The 11974-nt window shown below is 41.8% G+C and overlaps 1 protein-coding gene across 2 annotated transcripts; it reads left to right on the top strand.

Moving 5' to 3' along the window:
* Positions 1 to 118: 118 nt before the first annotated feature.
* nsfl1c (NSFL1 (p97) cofactor (p47)) lies at positions 119 to 10280 on the top strand. 2 transcript variants are annotated; one of them, XM_063464493.2, is made up of 9 exons: positions 119 to 246; positions 947 to 1047; positions 1169 to 1246; positions 4823 to 4988; positions 5115 to 5210; positions 7038 to 7147; positions 7263 to 7400; positions 8479 to 8649; positions 9085 to 10280. In XM_063464493.2, the coding sequence occupies exons 1-9, from the start codon at positions 145 to 147 to the stop codon at positions 9245 to 9247; spliced, it is 1125 nt and encodes a 374-aa protein (XP_063320563.1). In that variant the 5' UTR covers positions 119 to 144; the 3' UTR covers positions 9248 to 10280. The 2 variants fall into 2 exon arrangements, with proteins under 2 accessions (XP_063320563.1, XP_063320562.1); XM_063464492.1 differs by having other exon boundaries at positions 1172 to 1246.
* Positions 10281 to 11974: the final 1694 nt, after the last annotated feature.

The following is an 11974-nucleotide window of genomic DNA, read 5'->3' on the forward strand; positions in this document are numbered from 1 at the left end:
GTTTGAAACCACATGGGACGTTTTTTTTGACTGTGATGTGTTTTAACACTTGCTTCCTGTCTGGTTTGTAACAGGATAGGAACCATCATCTGTTGCTAGTTTCCTCAGGTGGAGGCGGACGAGTTATTGAAGGAGCGAATCAAAATGGCGAACCAAGAGGAGTCAGTGAGGGAGTTCGTCGCTGTTACTGATGTGGATGAGGAGAGGGCCCGTTTTTTCCTGGAGTCTGCCGGCTGGAATCTGCAGGTACGGCTTTTCTGCGGTCTTCCATGGAGCTGCGGTGGACTGTAGGAAAGACCCTATGAAGGAAACTCAGGTTACCGGGCATGTGCCAGACCAGTAGCTCGACGGCTAACGTTAGCCGGGTTTTGCCGGTAATTTGTGCAAGTCACCCTTTGACAATGGCCGGACTGCTTCTTATCATCAGCAACAATTCACGCGTGCAGTTAGTCAGCTGACAGCGTCACGCGTGCAGTAACTACTGCTGTGTTATCATAAAGAAGATTGTCCATTAAGTGTTGTCTAAGCTGGTCTGCCGTAAACCTATTGACTCATGCTAGCTAGCGTTAGCATGCAACGCTAAATAAAATGGTTATTATTAGTAGCCACCTGCCCCTGATCGTATGGGCTGCTCCATGGGAGAATAACGTGTGTGGGGGTGGGTTAGGGAAATAAACGCATATCCACAGTATTTGCGTGGTCTGATACTGTAAGATAACACAGACACGGTCAGTTTCTTCACTGTACCAGCGTCGTCAGTGTACAAAGAGAAAGAGAAAATAAGTCAGTGAAACTGGCTAAATCGCTTAATCCTCGAGAATGTCTGACGCGAGCTCTTGACTGACGTGTTACCGGAGCGGTGTACAGTAGCATCTGGAGCTCGTCAGATATTATCTTACTACCTGCTTCGTGCTGTCATATTTGCATGCTCGTTTTGCATCCTCAGCTTGCACTCGCCAGCTTCTTTGAAGACGGAGCCGATGATGACATAGTGACACTTCCCCAGCCTGAGGGAGGCTCCTCGGTGTCCCGATCCGCAGGCCCCAGGTACAGTCTCCATCCAGCCTGTCAGTGCTTTAATCACAATGTAATGGCACAATTATAAGAGGGACGTTTTTGTCTAAGTACAGGACACTTGTACATGTATTTATACAATTTTATCGTCCAGTAGTCAGCCCAGAGTGACCTCCTTCAGAGATCTAATGCATGAAGCAGAGGATGAGAGTGATGAAGAGGAAGGCCAAAGGTAAGTGTACTTCCCTCTTGTCTGTTTATTATCTTTAGTGAGTGTGACATTTCATTTAAAAGGTGTGGAAATAAGACCACAGCTCTCTTAGGCTGAGTTACAGAAAAGCTTCAGTGTGTCTCAGTATAATACTCAAATAGATAATTACGAGCAAAGGAGGTGAATATCTTTTTGTGCCGGAGGCCTTTCAGAATGGGTGTGACAGATGTTGCTGTCTGTTTGAGCTGTGGATGGATGGTACAAAGTCACACCTAGCTGGTGTGGTTCCAGAATGCACCAAACTATTTTTGGTAACACCTCATTCTTTGGGAGCTGGTCGCTTTCCTGCTGTGTCAACAGATTCTTCTGCTGGATCAGTGCAGTTGTTAAGGGGACCGTGTGGGGGTACTGATAACCTTCATAGTCATTTTTCATTTCATCCAAGCAAAAAGAGCTAAAGAACACAGAGTATTTTATTCCAGAGTCAGTAATGATGTCATTTATAATTAACATTTCTTCTGGTTCTGTTTCTCAGTTCACAGTGGCTTCTGGGATAGTTTGGAGGAGGGGGGAGTGTCTTTATTTCAATATGTACACAGCTCAAAATGAGTGAAGGGACATTCACACATTGCCGTATTAATCAAAGTCAGTTAAACTTCAGGGATATCAGTTGATCCAGTTAGGAAGTGTAAACCATTGTGAATCAATTTTACTGACTTTGGTGCAAATGACAGTCACAACAGGTGCAGTATACAGACAACAACAAGACCAGGGAATGGCTTTACAGCAGCTGCTCTCTCTTTACCTCTGATGCTGATTGTTTTTTGTAGTTTTCCTTTTGTTAGTAGTATTATCCTCTATGGTAGCATGAGACAGTACCTGTTGTAGAAATGGTGCCGTATTTCTTGACAACTTCTTGACAAGTCAGTCTGCAGGACTACCTGTGCAACTTAAGGAGCTGTCAGTACGGTCACATGCTACTAGACAGAGACACCAGCTTTAGAAAATAAAATCAGTTAGGAGGGATAAGGAGAGAGCATTGGTCTGCAAAAGAATTCCCTCTTTGTTGTTGTCTTGTTGTTGCCTCCACAGCGCACCTGTTGTCAGTTTCGTTTCATGTCTATCTTTTTAAGTTTGTTTCCATCCAGGCGACACACTTTAACATTAGGGCTGCACAATTAATCGTTAGAAAATCACGATCTCAATTCATACTTATGTGCGATCTCATTTCCAAATGACAACGATTTAAAAAAAAAAGAAAAAAGGAAAAAAAAGATGACGATTGTACTGCATTTTGATCCGGGACATAATCTGCATGAAAACAAGCGCTCACTCTTCCTGCTCAACAAAGGACAAGGGCGGAGCCTTATACCACGTGATACAGAAGCCAGCTGGCTGCTAAAATTGGCAGGGAAAAAACAACGGAGAGCACGTGAGAGATGACGAGAAAGTGACAGGAGAAAATTCGTCCCGGTCAACCACCCAAACATCAATAACGGGAACCTTATACAGCGTTTCCCCATACCCGTCGAACTCCCGCAGGCACGAAGAAATTACGGAGGCTATCACTTATCACCTGGCTAAAGATATGGCTCCCATCAACACTGTGCAAAACGAGGGATTTAGGAAAATGATCAACACCCTAGACAAACGCTACACAGTGCCGTCCGGCAACTATTTTTCTATTGTTGCACGACCGGTGGAGACGGAATTTCAAGCAGTACAACATTTTGCGGCAACGACAAAATGTGAGACATTTATTGTTTTTATGTTCATTCTCAACTGTCACGAAGTTGATGTGCAGTTAATAAGTGCAATAAATATTTATATTGGAAAAGAGAATCGTGAGAGAATCGTGATCTCAATTCTAAGCAAAAAAATCGTGATTCTCATTTTATGCAAAATCGTGCAGCCCTATTTAACATGCATAAGAATTATATAATGCAGCACTGTAGATTGTGCAGTTTTCAAGTCTGGTTACATTGTTTGTCTTGCTGTCTGACTACTAGAACAATGTGCACATAGTTGGCTACCCAGACACCCGTCTCCAGTGCAACTGTATGCTCATCTTATTTCTTTGTTGTCCAAACAGCTGATACGCTGCAAAGGACTACTCAGTAGAGATGTTCCATTTTCTTTTGCCTATTTTCTTCATTATGTATCAAAACTTTAAAGCTATGAAAAGACACATTGAGAAAAGTGCTTTAAATTTGAAATTGTTCAATGTTTCTACCTTTAGCTTTGATTACAACTTTCCACTCTATCAGGTTGTCACATGAAGCTTGTCCAAATCAAATCAAATCAAATCACTTTTATTGTCACATCACATGTGCAGGTACACTGGTACAGTACATGCGAGTGAAATTCTTGTGTGCGAGCTTCACAAGCAACAGAGTTGTGCAAAAATACAATAACGTAAAACAAGCAAAATATAAGAATGGCTAAATCTGAAAGTAATAAATATATGTACAATATATAAGAGTATATGCATTACTGGATGTGTATACTAAATATGTTTTTCTACGTGTGTGTGTGTGTGTGTGTGTGTATACATATTTTACAAATTAAATAGAGTAAACAATAAAATAAAATATATAAAATATACAGAGGTTGGTAGTTGGACATGTGCAAAACAGTGGCATTAACACCCTTGAATAAGTTCTAACATATGGCTGCTTTTCTCACTCATACAGTTACTGTACTGAGTGGTCGGTAGTCCATTCATTGTTTCTTGATCTAAGCACTTTTGTCCCTTCTTCTCAGTTGGTTTCAGAATTGTTTTTTTTCCCTGTAGATCCACCATGAAGGCTTCATTCAGTTTTCTATACACAGTTGAGATCTGTCTGAAAGATTCTGAACTTGTCTTTCTTGTGGTGATCCTCCTACAAATTATTAAATAAAACCATGTACACTTTATAGTCCAAGATGTAGGAGTTACCTGACTAGCCTGTTTGTAAGGAAAAGGATAGACAGGAAAGACCAGAGCTAGCTGGTTAGCAGCAAGTTGACTTTCAAAATAAAAGCCAGGAGACTGTTGAATAATCAGTCAGTTGCCTTGTGTTCTCAGGTGGATGAAAAAGTAAAGATAAATCACTAAATGTGTTTTTTAGTCTACCTAAATAAGCTTACTCCTAAAAAATCACACATAAACACACATACTATGCATACACCAATAGACTTTTAGTTTATTTGTCATTCCTCCAAGAGAACAGAACCATCTGCAATTATTTTACTAGTGGACAGTACCTTTGCTCTGGACACCAACTGTGAGCTGGAGGACCACTCCAACCAGATCCTGTGCTGTGCCAAGCTTATAAAGGTTGCAGCACAGAACAAGGATTACTGCGGCCAGCTGTCCATCAGCAGGACAAGAGACTCACTGTAAACAGTCTTTATTGGGCACAAAGGACAAGGATTTTAGTTTTTGCACAGAAACACTGTTGTTTTTCAACCTTTATTTTGCAATTATGGCTTTATTATCCTCACTCTCACACTGTGACATGCGACCCTGTAGAACACTGTTCTCTCTCTTTCCCCAGAGTGTCTGTTGTTCTGTTTATAAAAGACCTCTAACTAGCTCTATTCCCACCCTCTCAGGTTTTTTGCAGGAGGATCAGAGCGCAGTGGGCAACAGATTGTGGGACCTCCTAAGAAAAAGAGCTCCAATGAAGTGGTAGAGGATCTGTTCAAGGGGGCGAAGGAACATGGAGCTGTGCCTTTGGACCGCAGCGGGAGAGGACCGGGGGAGCCCAGCAAAGCTAAGGTGAAGTATAACTACTGTGAACAGCTGTCCATGGCAGGCTCCTTCTCTTCTATGTTGCTCCTGTTAGCAGATTTCTTTTGTGTCTGTAAATCAGTTACTCTGTTCTGATTGTACTTGTTGTTCTAGGCGTTTGTTGGCGGAGGTTACAGGCTAGGAGCAGCCCCTGAGGAGGAGTCAACTTATGTGGCTGGTGAGAGGCAAGCTTCCAACAGGCAGCAGGATGTGAGTGTAGATTTTTTTCTTTATTTTTGTGGGTAATTCAGTCCTTGCATTGTTTCCTGTCCTGTGTTTCTGAATCTGCTCCAAAGTAGACTTCAGTCAATGAAAGCCTGGGGCTCTTACGTTTATAGCAATAAAACAAGACAGTAACAGATGAAGGGTAATTAATCCTGTTCCAGGAATCCAACTAATCATTAATCAAATCCTAAAGAGTGTCCTCATGAGTAGAGTCACATAACACTTTTTAGGTAGGAAGCCGAGATGTTTGTTTTGTTGCTTTGTTATATAAACTGCACTCACGGCCATCTCACAAAGCATACCAGTGCTGAAAGGCACGATGCACATAAGTTGTTGTTCTGAGAGTATTTCAAAAAGTATATTGGCTCTAAAAGTAGCTCATAAATCTGAGAGAATATGTAGGCTGAGTAGAGGTCTCTTTAGCCACTAAGACCAGACAAATCCTGCAGGGATGTTGCACTATTACAGGCACTCTGTGGCAAATATGCTGCAATTATGTATCAAGCCTGAATGCACTCTGCAGAGCACAGTTTGCCTGAAAGTATATAAATGCATGTTTCAGCAGCACCAACAGTACGAAATAAAAGGAGTTGATTTTAGAGCATTATTCTAAGAAATCACCGCTAGATTTGTTAGAATAACTCTATATTTAGAGTTGCATTGTGTCCTGTCCTGCATTAATAATGCAAATCATACACCTAACCTAGGAGGCCTTCAGGAGGCATCCTAGTCAGAGGCCCAAACCATCTCAGCTGGCTCCCTTTCCTTTGTGGAGGAGCTGCGCCTCTGCTCCACCCAGCCAGCCTTTAAAGAAAACTCATTTCTGACGCTTGTATCTGTGACTTTGTGACTGTAGTTAAGGCTAGGAACGTAGATTGAATTGTGAGTGGACAGCTCGGGTCTCTTCAGAGCAACGGGTGGGTACAGCGTCTCATTCAGTTCCAACTCCTCACCAATCTGTCTGTCAGTCTCAAAGTGCCAGTGTACCTGCTGTAATGGTCGCTTTGCTCAGCGCCACAACCTTGTCTCACAGACACACTGCGGTATTCTCCTGAACAATAGGTGTCGCTACTCAGACAATATCGCCATCTAAGTGCTGATATTGGAGATGAAGAAGTCACAACCAGAAGCCAAGTTTTTCAAACAACTCCAGCCTCTCCCTCTGCATATCTGAATGTCTCTGGGCTTCTGTACTGGAATATCGTTAGAATCATGGTAAAAACTGACAAGATCGTACTCTCGTACACGCACCAAGTTACAAAAATCAAGAGGAAGACTAATGGCCGACACAACACAAAGACTCTGTCGCGTGGACACATGATGTGACGTCAAAATCAACTTGCCACACCGGCGAACAAGAAGCCAAGATATTTCATCTCCTCTAGTTGGAGAAGCAACTCGTCCTGAATTCGGAATGGACTTCCTTCACCTCTGGTGGTGGTCCACCATCTGTTTCAGGAATTACCACTATGACAGGCACCAGGCACCAGCCACCTGTTGTAACTGTGAAGAAAGAGTGCCTGGGAAGAACCCTCACAGGCACAGAGAGAACATGGAAACTCTACACAGAAAAGCTCCAACTGGATTCAAGGCTCATGACTATCAGACCACAAAAGAACAAAACGTGGAAGGTTAATGTGCTAGTGTCAAGTGCGTGTTGAAGCCGTTCATGCTTCCATTACCTACCAACAGTGGACAGTTTGGTGATTTATTGTATTGCTTTTTAAAATTTTGTTCCTTTAAAAAAATGGCTGTGGGGAAAATTGCATCCGTATCGAATAATTCCTGTGTGTGTGTGTGTGTGTGTGTTAGGTGCATGTGGTGCTTAAGCTGTGGAAGACCGGTTTCAGTCTGGATAACGGTGAACTCAGAAGCTACGATGATCCTGGAAATGCCAACTTCCTTGAAGCGATCAGAAGAGGGTGAGATTAGCTGAAATCTATTATTTGTTTGCAATTTCAGTAATTTGCTTTTCGGCTTGTGTTATGTCCTGATGAATGTTAGTTCCACACTCACCCGTTCATCCTCATCCCACAGAGAGATTCCTCTTGAGCTGAGACAGCGGTCTCGAGGGGGCCAAGTCAACCTAGACATGGAGGACCACAGAGATGAGGACTTTACCAAGCCCAGGATGGCCTTCAAAGCCTTTGAAGGTGAAGGACAGAAGCTGGGGAGGTGAGGATGACGTTTGATTTAACATTGTAGCTGTATTGTTTCTATTGTATGGTTTTTAAAAAAGCACTGACTGAGCTCAGTGCAGACTTCATTCATATAAAGGCCAGTGAGCCAGTCTGCCTCGTTTTTCAAGTTATCATGAATCATCTGGATGAATTACTGGTTTCTATGGGTCATAGAAACTCCAAGGTTACTAATAACCTGCATAAGTCGTGCATGTTGACAGTAAGTACAAAGAAGACAATTACAAAGCAATGGTTCAGTCCTGACATTTGTATGGAATCATTCTGGATACGATGTCTTATCCGTATCATTAATCTTGAACATACCACAGCAAAATGAAATAAAGCTCGACCCACGACTGTCGAAGCTTAGAAAATCTTCTCATCCAAAGTTATCTCCTGGAAGAGGCAATAAGTGGTTGTAACTTTGTGTTTTTGTGGTTTTTCTTTCCTGTCCCCATGCCTTGTGACCAATGTTTGCTTTGCTACTGCAGTTTACAGTTTTGCTGTATATGTCTGTAACCCCACCCCCCCACCCCCAACCCTGTTGTAAATCAATAAAATGCTGATCACAAAAAAAAAGTTTGAAGAGAGCTTTTAACATAAAATAAGAAGTCTGTAATATATCGAAATTCTCTCTATTTGATTTTCTTTATTTATTTGTGGATGGGGATATTTGATACTTTTATCAGTTTTCCAGAACATTGTTGTGGTACAATTTATAGGCCGGTGATTATCTGAAAATGATACAAAATCTCAAAGCTGAAAACCTTTTCCTCAGGCCATGAAATCGTCTGCTGTCCACGGGACTGCAGGTGCATGTAATTTGAATAGTTAAATGTTTGATTGAATAAAACCCCAGTAATATCGAACAGCAAGCAGCAAATGGAAAAGCAAAACCCAAACTAAAGTGTTTCAGACAAATGTTTGGAAAATAACTGCAAACCAAATCAGTAGCTACTTTATTCTTCAGATGTTGACATTCATGTATTTAAAGTATACGTTGTGTATTTTTTGCATTCATAACCTCTGTTCAATTTGGTCATGTTTGGGTTTTTTTTGCCCTTTTCTCTCAGCGCCACACCAGAGTTGACTTCAGCTCCGCCCACCTCCCAGCAGGACCAAGCTGCCAACGAGGCCCAAGCCAGTGCCTCAGTGACCCTCGACCCCTCCCAGCCCGTCACTAACATTCAGATCAGACTTGCTGATGGTGGCAGGCTGGTCCAAAAGTTCAACCATACCCACAGGTAAAAAATGTTTTAAGTTGCATGTGTTTCTGCTGGACATGGATATGAAGAGGACAAGATCTGTAGATATTTGGTCCCAGTTATGCAACCAGTCCTTGTGATTGTTAAGGCAGAGACATTGTGTTGTTTCAAGTGTCTTATTAGGGACACAAGGTTTGGGGGGTTGTAAATCAGTGAATCCCTGTCTCATAAACCCTACACACTGTGATTTTACACCAACACAAACCATGTTCTTAAAGAAGAGAGAAAGAAACAGATACACAAACTGTGGTACACGAGTCTGTGGACAACATTTAGCTTGGTCAGTGCTACCAGCCTGAATAATCGAAGAAGGTGAAATCGGTCCTGTATCAAAGAGTAGAAGCTAACATTGTCAGATTTCATCCTGTCATGTAACCCTTCTTTCCTGTCCTGCCGTGTCCTTGTGTCTCTCAGGGTGTCTGACCTGCGACACTTTGTGGTGGCGGCCCGGCCCGCCATGGCTGCCAGAGAGTTTGTCCTGATGACCACCTTCCCTAACAAGGAGCTGATGGATGAGAGCCAGACGCTGCAGCAGGCCAACCTCCTCAACGCTGTAATCGTCCAGCGGCTAAAGTGAGGATGAGAGAGGAAGATCAACCCCCTGAACCTTCTCCCTGTCGCCCTCCTCCAGCTGCCCTCCCCCCTCTTCCACTCCTCCCTCTCCCTGTGGCGTGGCTAAGCAGCCCTTTGAAACCTGCTGCCCTATCGAGGGTGGAGAGAAAACAGACTTATGTATGGACTTCTAATTTCTCAGTTTTGTTTTTCTAAAGTGAAACTTAACACTCTGCTTCACAGCCCTGTCCCCCCCAAATTCTCCCCCTCTCCCCGTCTGTGAAAGACGGTAACGGGGATGAAACTAAAACTCTCCAGACTGGAACAGAGTTCATGTAAGAGCCTGTCGGAGCCTGAAGATGCAGTCTGAACGACAGTTTAGTTATAAAGGTGTTCACTAAAGATTTGTTTGTTTTTCATTAACCCATCTTTTCTTTTTCTGTAGACCTTAACTCAGCCCATCAGCTGTCAGTAGCCGTGCTTTGGCAGATCCACACCGTGACAGATTCTCACTTTGATTCTGTCTCAACAGCACAGACCAGAACCACATAACCAAAGCCAATTTATTATAGCATGATGATGTGGCTTTGTACAAGTTTCCATTTCTCTCCACACATTCATGTTGGAGAGAAATGGGTGATGATGGAACAAAACATCAAGGATTTTTCTCTCTCCAAACCAACCTTTACCAGTAGCCTTACTCTTCTTTACGCACCTCCACAATCACACTTGTCCATTTGTTTAAATGAAGATGGAATTATTTTTTTAAATCAACTCCTTTCATCACTTCCTCGTCTTTTTTTTTTCATTTTCGCACCGATTGTAAGATTGTCCCAGTTAGACAGAGGCATTTTGATATATGAAAACCAATTACACATGGCTTTATTATTAAACCAATGGTCGAGCAAAAGAACATTTAGATTGTAAACACTGGTTTGTGTTAGCGGAAGTTGAATTCCTAAGATACACTGACATCTTCTATGCATCCTGGGGCAACACAAAAATATGTTTGGACCTCTGGTGAAATAAATCCATTTTATGGTTGATGTATAAAGAAATTATGGTCTTGTGTTTTTGTTATTGTTAGTGGGATATCTGCTGCTTTTATAAAGTGAGAAAACATGAATTATAATTATGCTAGATAATGTTAGCATTTCACCTGGGGGACATCAATGAGTTTATCAGTGATGTAACCACATTTCATGTTGGTTTTCTAATGTGTAAATCCCTCCATTTGTCAGACTTCCCAAAAGAAATTACACATGGACCCAGCAAAGGTGTGTATACAGCTTATTGCCAAATACCGCCATTTCCATTGTCAGTCTGGCACACAGACTGTATCTAAAAGAAGGATGTTGTCACGGGTACGTCGCCCTTTGAGTTCTGGATGTTTTGGCCGTCAGAATATTTGGTTTGTTTTCAGGAGTGACCATATTTGGACAAGAGGCTAGAAGCCTAAGTTATCATTGCATGTTAGCATGTTTGGTTAACAAGGTGCATCAATGAACTGCATGGATGCAACATTAAACACATACACACATCTGCTAGCAACTACTAAGTAGCAGACTTATCAACTACTAGGACTGAACTCACCAAAACTGAAGCAAACACAGATTCTCTGCATCTGGCAGCAGGTTTTATTGTTTGTCCAACTCTAATTAGCAGAGGTAAAGCTTGGCACACAGCTGCCGGCTATTCAAAGTGGCTACCTTCCTTAACAAAACAAAGGCATTCTAAAAATATTTACCCACTGTATAGCGCTTAAGAAAATATCTGTAGAGACTTGGTTTCTGTCAGACTGCGAACATGATTATTTCTGCTGTGAGGTTGAAATTTTTAAAATGTAAGAATTGAGAGGAAGGCAGATGATGTGGTTTCTAATCTAGGTGTCCTCCTTGGATTTGGGCATGCCAAAATGGAGGGAGACGATCCCAGCTGGACATGAGATTGTCAGTTGTGTCTCTTGGCTGGCTTGATATCCTCTTAGTGCCCCTTTGGAAAGCTAAGAGTGTTGTGTGGGAAGAGGGAGGTCTGAGCAATCTGCAACACATGGTAGATGGATTTATGGAACTGTCAAGCTTTGTGTAATATCTGACTATTGATCAGATCTGATGGGCCCCCTTTGTTCTAATAGTGTTTTATTGTTTGTCTTACGTGACTCACTGTATAGTGTTTAGATCTAATAAACCTAAAATCATTCTCATGAATAAAAAAAGCTTCCACTTTAAATATTTCCTTTCCTGTTCTCACATACAGTTTAAGCTTACTGTATTCTGAATTAAGATGTATCTCAGAGGCCACACACACACATCCATAGTGACTTCAGCATAACAGTCTCAACTACTGCGCTACAGTTTAACGATGATGATAATAATAATAATAATAATACATTTTATTTATAGGTGCCTTTAAGACCCCCAAGGTCACCGTAAAATAGTACAAGAACAATAGCAGCAATAAAATAATATTTTAATAATATAATAAACATGGCAAGATAAAATTTAGACATAAGGTTAAAAATAAAATGAACCATGGAGAAAGAAAGTTAAAACCTAAGAAGCAGGTCAGTTCTGATTCTTCTTTCAGTCAGAAGTGAATGGAACGTAACTTTTTTAATTTCTTGCTACGTTGTGCTTTTGCATTTAAGGAGCACTTGCTAGTGCCCAGACTAAACCCAGTGCGCTGTGATCTGTTTTTCCTTTTTGAAGGCCTGTTTTTTTCTGTTATTTGTTATTTGCAAACTTTTTTAATC

Source organism: Pelmatolapia mariae, linkage group LG20 (assembly GCF_036321145.2).
Source record: "Pelmatolapia mariae isolate MD_Pm_ZW linkage group LG20, Pm_UMD_F_2, whole genome shotgun sequence".
Taxonomy (NCBI): domain Eukaryota; kingdom Metazoa; phylum Chordata; class Actinopteri; order Cichliformes; family Cichlidae; genus Pelmatolapia; species Pelmatolapia mariae.